This window comes from Sciurus carolinensis, chromosome 2 (genome assembly GCF_902686445.1).
Source record: "Sciurus carolinensis chromosome 2, mSciCar1.2, whole genome shotgun sequence".
Lineage (NCBI taxonomy): Eukaryota > Metazoa > Chordata > Mammalia > Rodentia > Sciuridae > Sciurus > Sciurus carolinensis.
In genome coordinates this window covers 54145352-54168848 of record NC_062214.1, presented here as the reverse complement: position 1 = coordinate 54168848, position 23497 = coordinate 54145352, and the positions used below count along the sequence as shown (strand labels likewise).

Genomic DNA, 23497 nt, shown 5'->3' with positions numbered 1-23497 from the left:
TTAAATTGTAAGGGTTTCCTAATCTGTAAAAGGGGATGTAAACACTCACCTTATGGGGATAATGTGAGGAATAAATGAAAAACAAAAGATTAATAGAAGTACTAACAAATAAGAGATTCTTAATAAAGGCTAGTTCCTTCTTTCCTACTTCAGATTTCCTTTTAGGTTAAAGATGTTGAAGTTATTGGGCATACCTCTTTTCTTGTTCCTCATACATGCCTAAATGGTAATCATGACAGCATCTAAAAGCTGAAAATTTACTTAAAACAGTACTTTTCAAACAGTCTCTGTGTAGCCATAAGAATTTCTCAGAGGGCTGGGGAGATAGCTCAGTTGGTAGAGTGCCTGGGTTCAATCCCCAGCACCGCCAAAAAAAAAAAAAAAAAAAAAAAAAAAAGAATTTCTCAGAGTTACCAAGAGTCCTGGGGGACCAAGTTCCAGGTGACTTGAAACTACCAAAGTAGCTCTAGTTTTACTTGCCCCATCCATCCCACTCTAGGACTGAGGAGTGACTCAAAAGGTCCACTACTGAGCCACATCTCCAGTACTTTTTATGTGGACACAATATCTTCATTTATTTAATTTAATGTGGTGCTGAGGATCAAACCCAGAGCCTCACATGTGCAAGGCAAATGCTCTACCACTGAGCTATAGTCCCAGTCCCTCCCCAGTACTTTTAAAAAAATTTATTCTGAGACAAGGTTTTACTATGTTCACCCAGGATGGCCTTGAACTTCTGATCTTCTTGCCTCAGTCTCCTGAGTAGCTGGGGTTTCAGGTGTCACTACCATGTTCAGCTTATGGGGGGCTTTCCCCCAACCCTTTTCATATTTTTCATTGGCACACTATAGTTGTACATAACAATGGGGTTTGCTGTTACATATTTGTATACGCACATGATTTTACGATGTACTGTGACTTATTAGTCACTCCCCAGCACTTCCCCCTCACTCAACCCTTCCCATTCCCCACTTGGTCCCTTTTCTCTACCGATTTTCCTTTTATAGTGGGCTTCTAAATAAGTTATCAACTTAATGAAGTAAATTCCCACAATTAAAATGTGAAAATAGAAATTACTTGACCAACTTTCTCATTTGACAAATTAGGCCAAGTTTTAAACATGAAGTGGACTCACCAACCCTTCCCAAAGCCCACCTCCCCATCCTACCCCTTACCCTGGGACTTTATCACACATTCAGATGACTCAACTACCATCTGCTCTGACAACACTGCCCAATTAATCAATATTAAATGACCTCAGGGCTTACAAACATGTTTTAGTCCTTATCTCTGTAGGGCCAAATTCCTGTCTAGCTTTTGGGTTCTAAATAACCTGGTCTTGTGATTTTTTTTTTCTCTCACTACTCCCTCCCACCCACATCTTCATCCTAGATATGTGGTCTGATCACATCACACTCTTCCTCTCCTTTGCACTTTTGTTCATGGGGGCTCTCCTGCACAGAATGCCCTCTCTTGACTTAAATGCACATCCAAATCATCTCCATTCTGTAAGCCTGTTTCAAGTTCCACTTCTTTTACAGAGCCTTCCTGATGCCCTCCACCTCATTCACCTCTTTCCTCAAACTTACATCATTTTTATAGTCTATACATAGTTAACTTTAAATGATTTTATTATTGTTTCAGGTATATATGTCACATTTCCCCAACAGGATCTTAAGATCATTAAGTTTAGGAGCCACATTCTGTACTTTTCTTCTATATACCAAGGTTAACAGAATTCCAACTATAAAATATTCAATGAATTACTACATGGACTCTGCCCCAGGTTAAAATGACTCACTCTCTGCGTTTATGTATCAGTGATCTTCATGTCCTAAGAATATTTTCTGGATGTTCTGGAACCAACAGCTTTCTCAGACTAGCCTTTAGTTACCACCATCCTCTGGTTAAATCCAGAGTTGCCCTAGATCACAACCTCTTGTATGTGTCTGCTTCCCTTAACCTGGCATGCACTTACAGGAGAGCTTATGTACCTTATGAAGACCTAAGATAAACAAAATTTTACCTGCTCACTGGTGGCTGGTATTTCTAGGATTTCTGTCAAGGTCTCTCCTGGTTGGAATCGGATGACATCCACAATTAAACGTTTTGTGCTAAAATGAGATGAAAAAGCATTTAAACATTATACTGTGTATTCTGCTTCCTCTTAAGTGAACTTAAGCAACAGAAGTACAAATACCATTTCACAGAGATGCCAATAGGCAGCTGGTGATACAAGGTACTCAAGGCCCTGGGCTTATTTATGCAATTATGACATAGCAGGTACGAGGGTTATGATTTCCAAGATTTAAATTTCATTTTACAGCATTAGCAAAATAAGGTTGACAAATCCTTATACAAACAAGGTATACAAATACCAGGTATAACATGTGAGATAACCACAATTAAGATGGGCATAAAGGCCAGAGGATCATTTCAGGTACAACCCAGTGGACTCCCTCACCAAAGGCCACAGAATCTTTGGATTATATTCACTTCATTCTTCCTACTTTCAATACTTACTTCAGTAAGATGGTCCGAGCATCCATTTCTGCATTCTCATCTCCAGGCACATCAAACTTGTTGGTCAATGTGAGAGACACTTCAGTCTTAGCCAGTGCCTCCTTATTTGGATCATTTAAATTGCCAGAGCTTTCCCCTGAAGGTTTTTTTTTTTTTTGGGGGGGGGGGACAGTAAAGAGAGTAAACATAATAAAAGGAGGAGATATTTGGGGGGAAATTATACAAATAAAAGATGCAAGTCTAAGATGATACTTAAATAAATCAACAGTGTGGCAAGAATATTTTTTACTCAGAAATAAAAGAAAGTATTATGCTAAAACGATAAAGGCAAAGGATCCATAATGAAATAATTTCATAAATAGCTGACAAATTGAGCTGGAGTTATGGCTCAGTGGTAGAGTGCTTGCCTCACATGTGTGAGGCAGGGGGTTCAAGTCTCAACACCACATATAAATAAATGAATAAAATAAAGGTCTATCAACAACTAAAAAAATTAAAAAAAAATAGCTGACAAATAATTTCAACAGTAATATCACAATTCTCTCTCAAAATCTCTCCTTTATAGGACATATACATTTCTAGTATATGATTACTTATACTTAAAATGATCTCTTTCACTGTACTTCAACTTCTCATAGACAGGGACCACATTTTTTTTTCCCCAATATATCCACAATTTGGTAAAGTGCAAAATCAGAAGAGGTAACAATTACAACACTCTTCTGTCATGTTCACCTCCTCTTATCTTTTGGGCAGTTAAGTCAGAACATTACCTATCAGGGATTCAATGGTGGGCACCTCGCCAAGGTCGTCCAGCAGTTCATGGATCGGGTCGTTGTGCTCTGGAGCAATGGCATCCTGATGGTCTAACAGGAGCTGCAAAGACCCTATGTTCAATGCCATTTTCACACCCAACTGTAGCCCCCATCCCCATCCATGATGCCTAGCAGTGATCTGTACCAGACAAACAAAGCTCGTATGTTCAAAGCACTGACAAGCTAACCTTCAGCCAATTAACTCAAATAAAAACATAATATATTAAGCACCACACTGGGCTCCATTGACTGACATATGTTATGACGTATGGAGAAGAAATACTGATATACTCTTTAAACCTAATGACCCTAAGTTACTAATGTACATTGTGTAAGAAAGAACAATTAAACTTATAGACTTCAATATCTAAATTAATCAATGTATCCTACTACCAAGTCAAATAACTCACATTCAGACTGTAAATGTTTCCAGTATACAGTATCTTCTGGGTCCCCCTGACCCCTGACACCACTGTGGGAGATGAAACTCAGCTAGTGTACAGTATCTTTTAATTCAGCAAAAAGCATACCAGATGAAGACTGTTATGATCTTAGTGGTACTCAAGCCTTCAAGATGTTATTATCTGCCTTCTTTCACCACTTCTACTCAACATTATCCTTGAAACTCTAGCCAGAGCAGACAGACAGGAGAAATAAATTAAATTGATACAAATAGGAAAAGAACTCAAATTATCACTGTTTGCCAATGACATGATTCTACATTTAGAAGATCCCAAAACTTCTACCAAAAAACTTCTAGAACTCATAAATGAATTTAGCAAAATAGCAGGATATAAAATCAACACCCATAAATCAAATGTATTGCTATACATCAGTGATGAATGTACTAAAAGAGAAATAAGGAAAACTACCTCATTCATAATAGCCTAAAAACAACAACAACAAGAACAACAACAACAATAAAAACACACTTGGGAATCAATCTAACAAAAGAGGTGCAAGACCTCTACAATGAAAACTACAGAACACTAAAGAAAAAAACTTGAAGACGACCTTAGAAGATGGAAAGACTTCCCATGCTCCTGAACAGGCAGAATTAATACTGTCAAAATGGCCATACTACCAAAAGCATTATACATATTTAATGCAACTCCTGTTAAAATCCCAATGACATTCTTCATAAAACTAGAAAAAGCAGTCATGAAATTCATTTGGCAGCTGGGGTTGTGGCTCAGTGGTAGAGTACTCGCCTAGTATGCGTGAGGCCTTGGGTTCGATCCTCAGCACCACATTAAAATAAAAGAAAGGTATTGTGTCCACCTACAACTAAAACAAAATATTTTTTAAAAAAGAAATTCATTTGGAAAAATGAAAGGCCCAGAAGAGTCAAAGCAATTCTTAGCAAGAGTGAAGCAGGAGGCATCACAATACCAGACTTTAAATCATACTACAGAACTATAGCTATAGCAATACAAACAGCATGGTATTGGCACCAAAACAGAAATGAAGACACAGGGACAAACCCAAAAAAATTCAGTTATCTCATACCAGACAAAGGCACCAAAAACTTCCACTGGAGAAAAGATAGCCTATTCAAGAAATGGTGCTGGGAAAACTGAAAAGCCACATGTAATAAAAAGAAATTAACCCCCTATCTCTCACCCTGCATGAAACTCAACTCAAAGTGGATCAAAGACTTAGACACTAGAACAGAGACCCTGCACCTAATAGAAGAAAACCTAGGCCTAAATCTTCACCATGTTGGCCTAGGATCTGACTTCCTTAACAAGACTCCTGAAGCGTAAGAAGTAAAATCAAGAATCAATAAATGGGATGGATTCAAACTAAAAAAGTTTCTTTTTAGCAAAGGAAACAATCAATAACATGAAGAGAGAGCCTACAGAGTGGGAGAAAATCTTCACTATATGCACCTCAGAGCATTAATCTCCAGGATATATAAAGAGCTCAAAAAACTTCACTCCCAAAACCCCAAATAACCCAATCAATAAATAAGCTAAGGAACTGAACAGACACTTCACAGAAGAAATACAATTGATCAAAAAATATATGAAAAAATGTTCAAAATCTTTAGCAATTAGAGAAATGCAAATCAAAACTACTCTAAGATTTCATCTCACCCTAGTCAGAATGGCAGTTATCAAGAATACAAGCAACAATAAATGATGTGGGGAAAAAGATACACTCATACATTGCTGGTGGGAATGCAAATTGGTGTAACCATTATAAAAAGCGGTGTGGAGAATTCTCAGAAAACTTGGCCTGGAACCACCATTTGACTTAGTCATCCCACTCCTTGTTTTATATCCAAAGAACTTAAAATCAGCATATTACAGTGACACAGTCACATGGATGTTTATAGCAGCTCAACTCACATTAGCTAAACTATAGAACCAACGTAGGTACCCTTCAACAGATGAATGGATAAAGAAAATGTGGTATATGTACACAATGGAATATTACTCAGCCTTAAAGAATGAAACTATGGCATTTGCCGGTAAATGGATGGAGCTGGAGAATATCATGCTAACAAAAATAAGCCAATCCCCCAAACCCAAAGGCTGAATGTTTTCTCTGATAAGTGGTTGCAGGGGCGAGGTTAGGGAAGAATAGTTACTTTAGATTAGGTAGAGAGTAGTAAAGGGAGGGGAGGGGGCATGAGGGTAGGAAGAAGAGTAGAATGAATCAGACATTATTATCCTATGTACATATATAACTATATGACCAGTGGGATCCTACATCATATACAACCAAAAGAATGAAAATTATACTCCATCTACATATGATATATCAAAGTGCATTCTTTGGTTTTTTTTGGGGGGGCGGTGCTGGGGATTGAACCCAGGGCCCTGTGCCTGCAAGGCAGGCACTTTACCAACTGAGCTATCTCCCCAGCCCTATCAAAGTGCATTCTACTGTCATGTATAACTAATTAGAACAACAACAACATAAAGATGCTATTATTGTAGGTGATGTCATCAGAAATGACAGCCCCTGAGATTTCATTTACATTTCACATAAGTCCTCATTTATTTTTCTACATGAAATTATTTTAAAAATCTGCAGAAATAGGGAGTTTCCAAGGAGGGGAAAAATCACTCCAAGGCTACAGAGAGGAAGAAGTTGGTATTCTAGATAATGCTTAAAAAAATAAAATTTTTTCAAGTCACTAGATCAGTGCTCACAATGTACATTTTGGAGCCCAGGGATTCTGATTCGGTCCATCTGTGGTGGGATCAGGCAACTTCATTTTTAACTATCAGCGCAAATAATTCTGATGTAGGTGACCTGGGCATAATTTCCAGAAACTAAGCATGCAACAGGCTATGGTTTTGATACCCAGCACTGCCAAGGGGGTGGGGGAGGGGAGGCTGAGGAGGCAAAGGAAGAAAGGCAACAAGATTTGGTGTCATTAACATCACAGGAAGCTGAGATACCTGGCTACGAGACACAGTAAGCAGCTGCCAAGGAAGGTAATTAATGATAAGGTAATGAAATTAAGTAATTAAAGAAAAATACTTACAGTGTGGGTGTTGATGATTTCACCAATGGAAATGTAGATAACTGGTTTGGTGAGCGTTACTAAATCAGAATACTCATCCACATTAAATTTATCCTGCAGCTCTGGGACATCACAAGCAGTTTGGAAAAACCGCCTGAAAGTAAACACAGGAGGCAGTGCCCCAACAAATGACACACAAATGAGAAGCTGGCAAAAACCTTCCAAGCAATGAATTCAGACAGAAGCCAGTGAAGAGAATTAATTCTAGAGAAATTGCTGCATGTGTGATGTTAAAAGTGTTCCTTGACAGTTTTGAGTTACTGGTTCTAATAACTGTGTTCTATATCTAGTTTTAGCTCTACTCACAAGAACCACTCAACCACAATTTAAAAGAGTTCTCAGACACCTGAGCCATTTACCTGTAAGAGATGCTCTGAAACAGTGAATTCAAAACTGTTAATTTACCAAAATTAAAAGAACTCAGTTCTTTGATTACAAAGAAACATGGGCCTAACCTATAACTACCATTTTTATATTAAGTACTAACTCATATGAAAATCTTCTTCCTCTGAAGCCCTGAGCACATCAAACATGTATCCAGCAGTATGGTAGTCCAGGCAGAGAAAGCTAGAAGTGATATTTAACCTTGTCTTTCCCCTCAGAGATAAAAATATGCTTACAGAATCTTTCAAATATTTTGTACCTTTTCTCTTACCTGAATTTCTGGTAGGACTGGGAAAGATACTCATTAATGATACTTAAGTGGGCATTATCTCCCAGAAACATCTTATTGGAAGCTGCATGCTGGAGCATCTTTGCAATGGAGCCCAGATTTCGGCGTTGGTCGGTGGTAAGTTGGCCTCCTGCCGACAGGTCAATGATGTCAAAGGCGTCGGGAGCAACAATGGCTGGATTCATGTATCGGTAGTAAAGCAAGTTACCAATAATCTGGGAACAGATAAAATATAAAACTGGGTATTAAAAACCATATCACCAAGTATACCACTAATGATTTTGCTAGCAAAGAAAATGAGAAAATGCAATCCTGTGAGGAAAAAAAAAAAAAAAAAAAAAAAACACACACACACGTACATGCACCATGCATATGTATACTTTCTCTTAGGGCCTAGAACTAGAATAAAAATTATTTTGTTGGATGTGGGGGGAAAAAGGAGAACCACTAACAGTAATTTATGAAAGAATAGATTCAGAAATAAAAATGACAGACTTAAAGTGTATCAAACATTTCAGGGCATCTTCTGTTCACATATCATAGTAGCAAATAAGTTTGCTATCATCCAGTGCACTTTATACTTTCACACAGACAGCCTTTCCATTATAAGAAGCTACTGAACATAGTTAAGTACTTAAACACAACCTATTTAGCACAGTGCAAGCTGTCCAACCCCCATCATCCTCATGCTGCAGACTTCAAAGGCCAAGTTTATGCCTCTGAAATGAAATCACTCAACACACATCTCTACTGCAGAAGAATTCAAGGACAGTCACAGCATTTCCCCTAGAGTTTTATTCAGAAAAATAAAATTAATTCACCTGAATAGAAAGTCTAGAATCGAGGCCTCACTGTAGGAAAGCACAGAACTAGGAGAGAGAAGAAAAAAGCGTTCAGATTAAAAAAAAGAAGAAGAAAGGAGTGTAGCTGAGTAAGAAAGATTTTTCAGCAACGGCTTTAGCAGAAAATTGTGCTTGCTATTTTTCACCTGGCCACCAGCAGAGGGTGCAATTTTTCAGCGAGAAGATAGGACTCAGAAATTTAACAAGACAGGAAAAAAAAAAAAATACATCTTCCTCTACTTGATAGCTGTATATTGAGTGGCATTCAAATTGAATAGGAACTGTTTCACACTAAGAGAGCCATGATTTACTATTTACAATTGCTTTCAAGAGTTCACAATCAATAGTGAGCTATGCCACAAACTATGCTTAGGCACCCATTAATGGTCTGTGGTTGGGACTAGTTTTGTTCCTTTTTCCTCAAAGGGCTGTAGAAGGGCAGGATTCTGCCAGCTTTCAGACTCTTACCTTTAGCAGCTCATCCTCACCAGCATCAGGGAACTTCTCATGCAAGGAGTCCTTCAGCACTTTGGCAATGAAGCGCATCCCGTAACTGTGGGATGGACAAAACAGTGAGAAGGACCAATGAGCAGCAAGACCCTAACACTAGGCTATATTTGGGATCATGACAACTGATGGCACTCACGGGATTTTGTCGACAGAGCTGATGATAGCTGAGAGGAACTTGTCTGTCACAGCTCTCATGTTCCTGATAGAGTTGTCTAGCCGTGTCTTTACTTCTTCATGAGCCAGAGCCTGCTCAGGGGTTACATCATAGGGCAGTTTGCTGGAACAGCAGAAATTCCCCCCAACTATGTTAGACCAACAGCAAGGAACTATGACTTCTGTACACAGAAAGATCTAGAAAGGTTAGGAACTTATGTTCATGTTCACAGAGCTGTTAAGTGGTAGGGCTAGAATTTGAACTCAGGTTTTCAATTGTGAATTAGATGTTATGAATTTTGTGCCAGGCACTATGATAAACACTTAGGAATAAAAGACAAGATCTATTTTCTCTTGATAATCTTCCAGTCCAGTGGGAAAGACACACAGAGATCATTATAAACATAAACATTTAAACAGAAGTTAACCAGAAGCACTGCAGGACTACAGGATGCCACTCAGACTGCAGAAAGAAAAGGTGGCTTCCAAAAGGAAGAGACACCTAACTCAGGAAAAAAGGAGAAGGGTCTTTCAGGAAGGAAGGTCAAATGCAAAGAAAGGGAAGAGGGACCAGCATATATACTAACAAGCCTGGACTTATTAGTAGTCAGAAGCCAGGGGGAACTATTAAAAGTTAGGAGATCTGCATTTTGAAGAAGATTGCTCTGGAAAGTAATGAATTAGAGAGATGGACAGACACCATGAAAGAGGCAGGAGATCAGTGTCACAGTCTGATGAAGAAATGCTGAGGGCTGGAGTTGTGGTTCAGTGGTAGAGCACTTGCCTCACACATGTGAGGCACTGGGTTCGATTCTCAGCACCACATAAAATAAATGAATAAAAAGAAATGCTAAGCATGACTAAGGTTGCAGCAAGGAGACCAAGAGAAGAAAATCTGATGGATATGAAGGAGATATGATGATACATTCAATAGGATTTGAGACCTTTTGGATGCAGAAGGGAGTAGACAGTTACATACAGGAATCGAAGCTAGAGGCACTGATGAGATTACTTAAGGAGGGGGGCAATGAATTAGTCAGGAGAACTGGCATGAGAACAGTAGATGTGCTAGAATGTGGGCTTAACCAGAAAGGAAGGGAGGACAGAGGGCACTGAAAGACAAAATGAAATGCAGGGGTCATGGTTCTGGTACTTTAAGTAATAGGATAACAACAGCCACCAGAAGCTGGAAGAAGCAAGGAATAGATTTTTTCAACTAGAGTCTCCAGAGGGAGCACAGCCCTAACAACAATTCCTTGATTTCAGCCCAGCAATGATGACATCAGATTTCTGGTCTCCAGAACTGTGAGAGAATGAATCCCACACCTCTCCTCCCATACAGAGGATTGAACCCAGGAGCACTTTACATCCCTAGTCCTTTTTTTTTTTTTAACTTGTAGAAGGACACAGTACCTTTATTTTTTCATTTCTATGTGGTGCTGAGAATTGAACCCAGTGCCTCACACATGCTAGGCAAGTGCCCTACCACTGAGCCACAACCCCAGCTCCTAGTCCTAGTCCTTTTAATTTTTTTTTATTTTGAGACAGGCTCTGGCTAAATTGCTGAGACTGACCTGGAACATGTGACCCTCCTGCCTCAGCCTCCTAAGTTGCTGGGATTACAGAACTGAGCCAACAAACCAGGCAAATTTCTGTTCTTTTAAAGAAGTTTGTGCTGATTTGTTACAGCAGCCCTAGGAAACTATTACAAGTAGATGGGGTTATGACTCTGTCATAGTGTGAAATACTCCACAGGTAGACTACAAATGTATGAATTCAATTCGACAGCAACATTCTATGAGAAACAATTTGGAATTTATAATAAATTGTACTGTATATCTTAATATGTATAGGTCATATGCTATACATTTTTTGGAGGGGGGGGTGCTGGGGATCAAACCCAGGGCCTTGTGCTTACAAGGCAAGCACTCTACTGACTGAGCTATCTCCCTAGCCCCTGCTATACATTTTTAACACTAGTAAAATCTATAATAGCCTTATTATAGTGGGGCTGGGTTGTAGCTTAGTGTAAAGCACTTGCCTAACTATACACAAGGCCCTGGGTTCCATCCCTAGCACTGCAAAAAAAATTTTTAATTTTTAAAAATTTTTTTTAAATTAAAAAATAAAAATAAGGAAAACAAAGTAATGAGCAAAAGGAATAAAAGTACTAAAAACAAGGGTTGTAGGGCTGGGATGTAGCTCAGTGGCAAAGCGTCTGCCTTGCATTCACAAAGCCCTGGGTTCGACTCCCAGTTTCAAAAAAGACAAAAAAAAAAAAAAAAAAAAAAAAACGGAAAGAACAATGGTTGTAGTCAGAGAAAAGATTAAACTTTTTAAGATTTCAGAGGTGACCATTCTTCCCAAGAGGTGACAAGGTCATGGCCTGCTGTGTGGTAGTTGAAAGAGAAAAGGAAAGCTCTAGCATTTGTGATGCCCACACATAGGGTGGCTCCCACTACACCTCACAGTTACTGGTATCAAAAAAGAATTAAAATTAATTTCCATTTTTTGAAAAGTAAAAGGAGACAAGAGTTTCTTATACATACCCATTAGAGAAAAAATCCTGAAATGGTCACTGGAATTCTGATCTAAATATCACTGTTTCATGGACCCATCAAGGAAAATAACTTAGTACCCTTGAGCCATTGTCCACAGGCTGTTAACTACAGAAGCCCTGAACTGGCAGCAAAACTTCCCAGGCAAGGCTGGGGGTAGAGCTCAGGGCTACAGTGTGTACCTAGTATGCATAAGGTTCTGAGTTCCTTCCATACCCAAAAGGAGGGAGAATGGGGAAAGAGAGGAGGAAGGGAGGCAGAGAAGGAAGGAGAAAGAGAAGGGGAGAGGGAGAGATAGAAGAGAATGAAAAGGAGAAGGAAGGAAGAAAAAACTTCCCACACAAGTATTTCATCACACCAAGCAATGATCTGAATCCTGGTGAGAGACTAAGAGTACTGAGAACCAAATCAGATGCCAAATGATTCCCAGCAGGGATAAGGTCTTTCTAGGAGTCAGCATGTTCTGTTCTCCACCTAAGGTACACTTCCTCCTTTGCATGGCGTCCAGATACAAAGAAAGTAGAATGATGTAGAACAGTGTTATTCAAAATGTGGATCGGTGCCAGTCTATAAACCAGTGTTAAGACAAGATAAGGAAACGGAGCCAGAATGAAAATCAATGTACTGTTTTCCTCATTGAGAAATGTCAGCTGAACTAAACCATGGGCTTAGTAACACACATGATTTCCCATAACTGGCCTGCAAACCACACTTTGAATAGCTGCTCCAGGGAGCTCAATGCATGAGCTAACCCTAGGCCACAACAAGAAAAACACCAGACACCAAGTTGCTCATATCTTCATTCTGCACCCAAGCTCAATAAAACCAGAAACATTTTGGCTTTCTTCATTTCATTTTCCCAGTATTATCCATATTTGACTGACAAACTTGTGCTTTATGTATGTTAATGTCAATGGTTAAACTATAGGCCCGGCATGGCAATCTCCTATAATAAATTAATTTAGTTAGTCTAACTCTCAGTATTTCAGGGCAGCATGCCATTCACCCTATGCCATATTCTTTTTACTTTAATGAAATAAAATGGTCTCACCCATCTGTAGCCTTCCCGTTCACTCAACTGAATCTCTAGTTATGCCAGGATCCTTTCAGGTGCTAGACCTTCCACCTTAAGGCATTCAGACATGAACACACTGCACCAAGGTCTTAGCAAGGCTGCCCCATCTTACCCTTTAGGTCTCAAATGAAATTCCACCTTCTCAGTCAGTGTCTCCCTACCACCCTATCTACATTGCTCTCTCTTGTATTTTCTACTATAGTACCCTACATTAAACCTCATAAAACTTCCCTCAATTTATCATTAATTTTATGTATCTATTTGTTGTCCCTCTTACCTAATAAACTATAAAGAGAGGGCAAGAAGCACATCTGTTTCTCTCATTATTGTGTTTTACTCTATGTGTATATAACACAGTGCCTGGCACATAATAAATACTCAATAAACATTTGTTTACATTGCCAGCTTAGCAATGTAAAAAACAGGATCTCTAAGGCTAATATTTGAACCATTATTGTTTTGTAAATCAAAGGTAACTGCATTTTTTAAAAAGGCAGAGGAAGTAATAAAAACAGGAAAGGAAAAGTGGTACAGCTATCATACCTTGCCTCTCCTGTCTGGGACTCCATCTGGTTAACCCAAGATTTGTAGATGTCCACAGGGTCAGTTTTGATGTTGAGAGATTTGTCATCCATAATCTCCTTCACTACGGGGGCCAAGATCTGTCTCAGTGCATTCTGGCCCCGGGCACCACGGTTGAAACTTACAACCATCTTAATAACGGTAGGATTTCCTGTCACAATCTCTTGAATCTGATCTACCTTTGACCTGTAAAATATCACAATTCAATTTAATCTCAGAATCTATCATCTTAAAGATCCTTCCTACTTCTAAGGTCCCCATTTCCTTCCGAACAGATCAATTGAAAATATTTCCTAACACTCACAGGACCTTCCCACAGCTATACACTCAATCATGGAGTCATGATGAGGTCTCTATTAGACAGACATGTGGGACCATTATGTCTGGATCAGCTTTTCTTGAAATTATAGCTCACAATAGAATTTTTTTTTTTTTTTTTTTTTTTTTTTTTTTTTTTTGCGGTGCTGGGTATTGAACCCAGGGCCTTGTGCTTGCAAGGCAAGCACTCTACCAACCTAAGCTATCTCCCCAGCCCACAATAGAATATTTCTAAAAATTAATTTAGCAAATCTCTTATTCTCCCTGATTCCCAGAAGCAAAAGTTTATATTAGTAATTTTAAAAGTGGGTGCTTCTTTAGAAAGTACTTCTCACAAATTAATTGAGATCAAGAAAAGGTCTGGGCAGGCCTGATTCTGAAACTATGAGAATCTGTGATGGTTAGAAGGGGCCCACTCTGCAGCAATCTCTTCGTACTTGATTTCCTCCTGGAGAGCTGTCTTAAACAGCCGAAGCAGCAGGTACTCTTCTCGTTGATTGGATGCATAGTTGTAGAGTGTGAAGATTACAGAGTCCATGAACTTTGTGGACTTGTTCTGGGGCATCTGAAAAATCAGCTTGGCCAGATAGGTGGGGTTGGTCTGAAATAAAACCAAGGGATAAGTAATTCCTAGATAACATAAAGGCTGGCAAAATAATATTCACTTTTTTTTTTTTAATTTGAAGGGTTAGATAAGTAAAGAAAAATAAGACAGTCCTGCACATATCCCTAGGTAGAAATCAGAGAGATTTAAGGGTAAGGCTTCCTTGTGGGAAAGTAAATTAATCAAATGATGCAATATCAATTTGAGGAGCCACTCACCTGTAATAAATAAAACAGGTGCTGATAAGCTTCCAACTTCTCTCTTTTCTCCTTGCTCAAAGCCTTGAGACCTCCTTTCTGTTTATTTATCATCATCATATCAGACAACTGTTCCTTATTTTTTTTGGTAAGCTTTTTACTGTGGGAAACCACATCCTATAAACAGAAACCGATGCATAGATTGAAAGTTTTCTAAAAGGAAACTCTGGGCATTGTGAAAAGGTCTTTTAGTACCTGTACACTTACATGAAGGTCTACTGTGCTGGCAGATCTCCACTAAATATTTTAGAACCATTAAAATATGCTATTATAGCTTAGTATACCAATCAACTCCATTCAAGCTTCTGCCTTCCTATAAAGAACATGAGCTATGGGTGGTTCCTCACATAGGCTCAGGAAAAACCAACCAACCAAACAAACAAAAACAGTTCATGAAATAAGGAAACCACCTTCTAGGAATTTATCTTTTAAATATATCTCAACCGAGTATGGTAGGGCAGGCCTATAATCCCAGTGACTTGGAAGGCTTAGAAAGGTTGCAAGTTTGAGGTCAGCCTTGGCAACTTAGCAAGACCCTGTCTCAAGATAAAAAATAAAAAGCTGGGAATGCAGCTTGGTGACAGAGCACCCTGGGTTCAATTCCCAGTATCATAAAAACAAAATAAAACCAACAACAAAAAAACAAAAAACATCTTAAGTCAGTCATGGTGGAATATGCCTATAATCCCAGGTACTCAGAAGGTTGAAGCAGAATGGTCACAAGTTCATGGTTAGCAAAGGAAATTTAATAGAACCCTGTCTCAAAATAAAGAAAGAAAAATGTAGGTAGGGCTGGGGATGTGGCTCAAAGGTAGAACACTTGCCTAGCATGTATAAGGCCCTGAGTGGAATCCTAGTAAAGAAAACAAACAAAAATCCACCAAAAAAAAAAAACCCAAAACAAACAAACAACAAACAAACAAACAAACAGAAAAACATACTTAAACCAGGTACACTGGTACACACTGATAGTCTCAGCTACTTGGGAGGATAAGGAGGATCTCTTGAGTCTAAGAGTTCAAGGAAAGCCTAGGCAGCATAGTGTGATCCCATCTCAAAAAGAAAAAAATATAATAGAAACTTCATTGAGATATTAACTGCTATTTTTTTATAATAAAAACTTGGGAACAATCTAAATGTCAAAACAATAGGGGAAAATAAGGCAAATCAAAGTGTATCTTCTGTTTTTATTTATTTTATTTTTTTGCAGTACTGGGGATTGAACCCAGGGTCTTGTGCATGCAAGGCAAGCACTCTACTAACTGAGCTATATCCCCAGCCCCAAAGTGTATCTTCTAATAAAGTACTATACTGCCCTCAGAAGTACTTATGACATTTATCACATGGAAAAAGTGTTTTATTCTCTAATGTTAAAAATGTAGGCAGGCTGGGCATGTAGTTCAGTGGAAAGGTACTGGCTTAGAATGCGTGAAGCCCTTTGTTGATCTCCAGCAGCCCAAAAGCAAACCAAAACAAAATAAAAAGTAGGATAAAAAATGATTATGGAGTAGTGGAATTACGGAAGGATTTTATTTTCTTTTCTAAAATTCTATTTAATTGTTCTACTTCTTATAAAACTTAAAAAAAAAAATGTCATTAGCTGAAAAGAAAGTTATTAGTTGCACCCTCCCTGAAGGTCAGAAAGGGTGAAGCAGGATGAAGTACTCTGAGGCCCCCACTGGTACTGTGTCATACCTGCAATGTAATCTTATTTTTCACTAGCAGTCCAATTTTGATATCCATGAGATTGAGGTCATTCTCTAGTTGCTGGTTGGAACGAATGAGGGTGATGACTTCTTCCCGCATCTTCATAAGATCAAGCTCCTCCTGAAAATCCTGGTCACTTTGGTCCAGCAGGTGGACAAATTTTCGGACCACAATCATAGGAGGATCCTCAGCATTGACTGACAGAAGGAAAACATACATCACACAAAGAACAAGAGTTACCAGAAAAAGTTCTAAGGTCCAGGAAGTATCAGCATTGTCTTGAAAAAGTAGCTCTAGTCATATACTTATTTTTAAGATGTGCTAAGACAACCATCAAGTGCAATCTCCTCTGTCACACTATTGCTATGTTATGACAAAGGCTAACACAGCAAGCAACAAGACATCTAGCCACATGTTAGAAAAGGGCTTAAATTCCAAGTGGCACCCTTCCCCCAAGTCTTGCCTTCAAGACAACCAAAGAGATCCATGGTGAACACCCAGAACCTGATGGCTCCCAAGCATTGCCTCAACTCCTCAGTGCTGAGCCAAGTTACTCACTGAGAGTCTTGTAGTCATCACGAGCTTTGTTTGCCCGAATAAAAGCCTGGATTTTGATAATGTCATTTATCTGAAGAACAAAGAAAAAGAAATGCCTTTGCTCATTCATCTACCAAATATGTAGTAGAACCAATTTAACTGGCTCGTGTTACTCAAGAGTACTTACGTGGTCTCGGAAATACTGTAGGCGATCTCTATAGCGCTTTCTAGCTTGATGCATCCTTGCCAGGGATTGAATCTGTGGAAAAGGGATCCTGGAACTTAGAAGAGTTCTTCTTTCAACATGCCATGTTTGCACCCCACCTGGAGAAACCTCACTCAGGCTAACATACCTTCACAACTTCATCTTTATGAGAGCGTAGGTAAGCTAAACGATCTTGATATGCCTTCTTCTGCTTGTATCCTCTCCATTGTGACTGCAGTCATTAAATATTACAGATGACATGTTATTTCCCAAGGACCAGAGGAAGTTAAAAAAAATCTCATCCTGACATAGTATCCAAATACAATTTCATGATGAAGCTTTAGAAAGGACTGCTTCCAGCAGTGACAGTAGAAGGAGGGCCTGGCCACAGGGCCCTCAGAAGAACAGTGGCTACATTTCACTCTCCAGACATCTTTTAAAGTATATCATGAAGAATCACTGATTGGTTCCTTACAACAAATCTGGTAAGGAAGCTAAAAATTAGTATCCCCGTTCTACAGATGAAGAAGCAAACTTAAGATTCACCACTGTCTGGCCGTAGTGGCACCATAATTCCTAACTCAGAATTCTTCCTGTGACACTGTGCTACCCTATCACTGAAGCAAAACCAGTTTTTTTCCTCTCAAGATTCAAATTTTACACAAAGGCAGAGTGTTAGAAGAGAAGAAGGGGTGCCCAAGAATTGCCACTGCCATCATTAAACAATAAACACACATTAAACATTAAGTACACTGATTACAATGGTAGCAAAGAGAAGGTATCTGTTAAGAGAAGAGAAAAAGAAGTCAGAAGTTAAGAAACACACTCACACATTGATTTTAGGAGCTGATAGTTTATTGCCCCTGGTCTAGAAGCCTGCTTGCTGTGTGTATAGCACACTCTGAAATACCTGAATGCAGGTGATGGCAGGGATTTGTTTCTTTAGGAAGTTCATTCTGGATCGGAATTCCTGTCGCACTAAGTAGCCACGGCAGCAAGCTTGCAGCTTGGTGATCAAGCCTTCGTTGGCCAACCAAAGCTGTTCTCGGTTATAGGCAGCAGTCACCCCAGAGATGGAACTCTGAAAAAGCAGAGATTCAAAGACATCCAGAGTTGAGAATGGACATTAAATTTACCCAAGTTTCATTCAAAGCACAAAAACTAACCCTCACTACTTTATGAATCTCTATTAGATTTTTCAGCTAAGCAACAGAAGTAAACCTCAGGTGTGTTTTTTCAGGGCCAGCTTGATCTTCTTTTACACCTTATCTCTTACCCACCCACCTATTCCCCACCACTATACTAGCTGAGACAGGGTCACTGTTGGCAGGAATACAGGGCTGCGTACTGAGCACCAGGTGGCCCCCAGGATGCCACAGTGTGGGACACCTCCTCATCCCTACACAGACTGCAAGTGGTCTTAAAAAGCAGTCTAAAGGTTTTGGACTGTTGCCGCAGGAACTGAAGAACCAGAAAACCTTGAAGCAAAGGAATTCAACAATCATATTTGTTTTTAGAAAAATAATACTGTTAGCAGAAAAGCTGACTGACTGGAGTGAGGAGAAACTTTAAGCAAGTGAGAGAATTAGAAGGCTGCTGTCATCATCAACGTGAGAGGACATGGGCTTAAATGAGGGCAGCAGCAGTGAGAATGGGGAGGAAGAGCATCTGGTTACCCAATCAGTACCCACATTCTCCCTTTTCCATGGTATTAGAGTCTTCTCCCTCTAGTCCTCGCCCCCACACTCCTGCAACACCATGAGCATTTAGAACCACCCCTGCTGTGAGAAGACGAGGTTGGGTGAGACCTTTGGGAAAGCTCCTAAAGAAAGGGAGCTGACAGCACACCCTTTAGCTTTTCTTCCCCTTCTCCCTACATCCTGTCTGGACTGCTGACTTGATAGTTGGAGCTCTAAGCTGCCATTGTGAATGACAAGGTGACCTTGAGAATGGAGGCCATATGCTAAGAAAGCTCAGTGATAGCAGGACTGTGGGACAGCTGATGGGTAGCTACCACACCATTCCTGGATTGTTAAAGCTCCAGAATCATTCTATGTGAGAGGAAGCAAAAAACACCTTAAGAGCTTTTATGTGCTTTTTTTTTTTTTTTTTTTTTTTTGGTCAAGCTGTGTTTGAGGTATTTGCTGGACTTCTAGACTGCAAATGGAAGGGCAAACTGGTGGTGAGGAAAAGGGCTTAAAACATCTGAAGATACAAGATTTAGGAGTCACAAGCACAAAGGTGAGGGCTGGAGTAACAGGCTTGAATGAGACCACTCAGGAAAGAACATGTACAGAAGAGGGCCAATAGAATCAAGAGAATTCAGGGTTTAAAGACAGTATCTCAAGTCAAATATGAGACCTCCTAAACAAATTTGGTAATTAAAAGGTTACTGATGAATTCTAAAATAACAGTTTTACTAAATTACAAGTCATACAGGATACTATATTACAACGAGTTAAGAACTGAACAGTAACAGAATGAATCAGTGAGGGGCATACTAACTTTCAAAGAAATTAGCAAAGACAAAGAGTATGAACATAAGTGAGGTCAAATCAGCAAAATTCTATGGGTATGAAACTTTTTCTTTTTCCTTTTAGATAAGGGAAACATAATTATATATGTAGACTAACACTTAAAAGTATAGTCCTTGGACCAGCAGCATCAGTATCACCTGAGAACTTATCAGAAATGTAGATTCTCAGATCCTCAAATCCTACCCTGGACTCAAAGAAACAGAATCTTCATTTTAACAAGATCCCTATGTATTATGGTTTGGATATGAGTGTCCCCCAACAGCTCCTGTGTTAACACAGTAGGAAACGATTAGATTATGAAAGCAATAACCTAATCTGTGAACCAATTAACTTGATGGATTAATTGGAATGAACTAATTGGGTGGTAACTGTAGGCAGGTGGGATATGGTTTGAGGAAGTTAGGTCACTGGGGGTATTCCTTTGGGGTTTATATTTCCCTGGTGGGGGTGTTCCTTTGGGGTTTATATTTCCCTGGTGTCTGTCTGCCCCCACCCCCACCCCCTACTTCTCTCCTTCTTATGTACCTTGAGTTAGTAGTTTTTCTTTGCCATGCCTTTCTGCTGTGATGTTTGGCCTTACCTCAGCCAAGAGCAATGGAATTGGCTGACCATACACTGAACTTCTAAAACCATGAGTTCAAAACGAACTTTTTCTTCTCTAAGTTGTTCTGGTCAGGTATTTTGGTCATAGTGACAAAAAACTGACTAATACACCAGGTGATTCATACACACATTAAATTTTGACAAGTGCTGACCTAAGCAATAGAGTAGAATTGAAAATATGAGGAATACAAAATCTGAAAGGAATTGGGAGAAGATGGCATCATGTATAAGATGAACAACGAGCTTTGGAAAATAGAGATTTTTTTCCTCTAGAGAAAAGAATCAGGACTGAGTGAAAATCCAAAGATGAAAAGTATAGAGTGGGGAGCAGGAGAAGCCACACTTGATGGCCATTATTTTGATATAGGGAGGGAGAAAGGTCATGTGCATAAAGCCAGGTAGTGTCACTCCTTTCTTTAAATTCTTAGGTCCTGACATACCTGCAAAACACTAGGCATGAGTGTTTTTCTGGAGGTAACACTCAAAGGCACCTTATCTAGCAATGGTTATACGCTGCTCTGGTAGAAGATGGAGGCTGGATTCCTCAGCACAGTGCACATAGGACTGTCTCTCTCTGCCTGCTTTTCTGCAGTATCCTCAGTATGCCAGTCAACAACACTAATGTGTCTTTCCTTAAATGGTCTGTTTTCTCAGTCCTAGTGCCTTTCCCTACATTCTTTTCTGTCCAAAAGAGCCTTTCCTCTTTTTCTCATATGTTAAAATACTACCCGTGGTGTCTTCTTATAGCACAGAATTAAACTTCTCCTCAACATTTCCATCATTTATTATCAGAGCCCCTACTTTTCCCTGCCTTACATGGTTGTACTCAGGTCTGTGCCTTTTGTTTTCACAATAATATGAACAAATGGAAGACAGATCATCTTTAGATCAATCAAATTTCCTTTAATAAGCACACAATTTATCTAACTACATTCTACTATTCAGATATTTCACCAGTTCAGCCTTTACTCATCCCCAAAACCACTAAAAAAAAATTACTCTGGTGTTGGGGTTGTAGCTCAGTGGTAGAGTGCTTGCCCTAGCATGGGGAGGCACTGGGTTCAATCATCAGCACCACATAAAAATAAATACAGATTAAGGTGTTGTGTCAAAAAAAAAAAAAAGAAAGAAAAAGAAAAGAAAGAAAGAAAAAATTACTCAAAAACATTACATAGCTGAATTTTTTTTTTTTTTTTTTTTTTTTGCAGTACCGGGGATCGAACTCAGGGCCTTGTGCTTGTGAGGCAAGCACTCTACCAGCTGAGCTATCTCCCCAGCCCCACATAGATGAAATTTATTCTAAGGCTTCTGACAACATGTCCTCCTCCCCTTAACTAATATGAGCTCTAAACACTTTCTCTCAGTCCCTTCTTAGTTGAAGAAAGGTAACTTACCTGGATCTCTTCCCGGGAAAGCTGCATAGAATTTTGCACAAAGTCTGGGGGTTCGTCCCAACCTCCTTCCTGTGTCTCCAGATTGTGGTAATAATAATACCCGCCTTTCACCCAATGCTTCACCCACTTGCTGTTATTATCTCCTGGCAGAAAATAAAGGAAAGATAAAACAAACCCATAGCCCACCCCCTTTAATGTGTCTAATACTATAGGATTATTCTAGTAAGTTTAACAATCTGAATGAAAACCATTCCCAAAACTGATTCCTTGGTTTTTTTGCAAACAAAGGTGCATTCTAAGACAACATTAAATGATGGTTATATAATATCTAATTTAATTTATTCAGATCTACATTATAAAAGGAAAATACCTATGAAATCAAATTATGAAATTAACCATGACTAGCTGCCCTTTCCAAAGTCAATGTCTAAGACCTGTGTGTTGGAAAACTGTTCTGATAAAAGATTTGCAAATGCCAAGTGTGGTGGCACATGCCTGTAATTCCAGCAACTTGAAGGGCTGAGGCAGGAGGATTCAAAGTTCAAGGTCAGCCTCAGCAACTTAGCAAGACTCTCTCTCAAAATAAAAATATAAAGAGGGCTGGGATGCAGCTCTGTGGTAAAGTGGCCCTGGGTTCAATGTGCAGTACAAAAAAAAGTTGCAAACATTCAGTACCTCCCATTAAGAAAGAAAGGAACATGAAATTGTCTTTTATTTTTGTTTTTTGTTTTCAGATAAACTACTTTTAACCAGAGCTATTGAAATACTAAAAAAGGCAAGCGGTCAAATAGCCTTTCCACATTTTCATAAAATAGTTGACAGCTATTTGCAAGGGAAAGAAAAGAATATTTTCAAAAATTGGGACAGTATTTCCTTTAAAGTAAGCCTAATCAGGTGTAGTGATGCACACCTGTTATCCAAGTGACTCATGAGGCTGAGGCAGGAGAATTACAAGTTCAAGGCCAGCCTGGACAACTTATCGAGATTCTGTCTCAAAATAAATATAAAGGGGTAGAGATGTAGCTCAGTGGTAGAGTGCCCCTGGGTTCAATCCCTAGTGCTGCAAAAATAAACAAACAAATAAATAAATAATAAAATGAGCCTAAATATTGTACTTCTACATTAAAACATCTATCCCTATGGCTTATCCCTTTCTTCTACATCTATCCCCTCATATACTCCAGTTCTTAGAATTCAGGTACATATGCATTTTTCCATAACGCACCTGCTGCCAGTTTTTTCTTCTTGACTTCAGCAAGATCACTCTGGTAAGTTTCGCCACACTCAGGAATGACTCCATACAAGCCAACGTCAGGGGAACGAAGGGCACTCAGTGTTTTGCCAACATCACCACTTTCTACTGCCTCATTAATGGCAAAGATTCCTAAGGCAACTACCCCAGAAGAGAACTGTTAATAATCTGACAGTGTTTGGGTTCAAACACCAGTTTACCTAACAATACCTACTGGCCAACTATTGCCACCAGATCTATCTTGGTCAAGTTGAACATGGAGATATGGAATACCTCACCACCTGCACCCGCCACAAAAAGAGAAACAAAATAGCTGATACATACACTTCTGTGCTTCTTGGGTGTCTTTGTTGGACTGCCAAATTCCACCTTGAATTTCATCCAACCATAAGACAGCCGACTCATCCTGGGTTTCCTACATAAAATTAAAAGCAAAACAAGAGTCATGAAACCAGTGTACACATGATGAGGGGGGCTTCTGAGAATCATTTAGATATGGAGGAAGAAGTTTCAAATATATTAGTCAGATGGAAGAAGTCAGGCATTAAAAAACTGGTAAAGGTTATAAGGGGCAATGGCTCAGATGTAATGAAGGATACAAAAATGAATTTCAGTGGTTGAGGAAGTCAAGAGTAGCTAGAAGGGGCAAAAGGAGCAGAGAAACTGGGAAGGGGCCGAGGGCCTTTGATAGTGTGACAAAGACCAAAGCAAGCATATGAATATGTAGTATTTTCTTTAGAAAGTCTCTTTTGCTTACAATACTCAGAGGAAGTGAATATTCTCTGTGACTACCAATGTTTTTAAACCTGTC

At 39.3% G+C, this 23497-nt stretch overlaps 1 protein-coding gene across 2 annotated transcripts in view; it reads right to left on the bottom strand.

Annotated features, from left to right (window-relative positions):
• Positions 1 to 23497, bottom strand: part of Iqgap1 (IQ motif containing GTPase activating protein 1) — a 106166-nt gene that overhangs the window by 15199 nt on the left and 67470 nt on the right. For both annotated transcript variants that reach the window (XM_047539549.1, XM_047539550.1), the window contains 18 exons: positions 23011 to 23101; positions 22660 to 22827; positions 21435 to 21577; positions 17811 to 17981; positions 17049 to 17132; positions 16883 to 16954; positions 16717 to 16786; positions 16147 to 16355; positions 14413 to 14568; positions 14028 to 14191; positions 13234 to 13458; positions 9041 to 9181; positions 8863 to 8947; positions 7535 to 7767; positions 6841 to 6973; positions 3297 to 3399; positions 2524 to 2659; positions 2027 to 2114 (listed from right to left, as the gene is read on the bottom strand). In XM_047539549.1, coding sequence (XP_047395505.1) covers positions 2027 to 2114; positions 2524 to 2659; positions 3297 to 3399; positions 6841 to 6973; positions 7535 to 7767; positions 8863 to 8947; positions 9041 to 9181; positions 13234 to 13458; positions 14028 to 14191; positions 14413 to 14568; positions 16147 to 16355; positions 16717 to 16786; positions 16883 to 16954; positions 17049 to 17132; positions 17811 to 17981; positions 21435 to 21577; positions 22660 to 22827; positions 23011 to 23101 — 2472 coding nt within the window. The remainder of the gene's footprint in view (positions 1 to 2026; positions 2115 to 2523; positions 2660 to 3296; positions 3400 to 6840; positions 6974 to 7534; positions 7768 to 8862; positions 8948 to 9040; positions 9182 to 13233; positions 13459 to 14027; positions 14192 to 14412; positions 14569 to 16146; positions 16356 to 16716; positions 16787 to 16882; positions 16955 to 17048; positions 17133 to 17810; positions 17982 to 21434; positions 21578 to 22659; positions 22828 to 23010; positions 23102 to 23497) is intronic.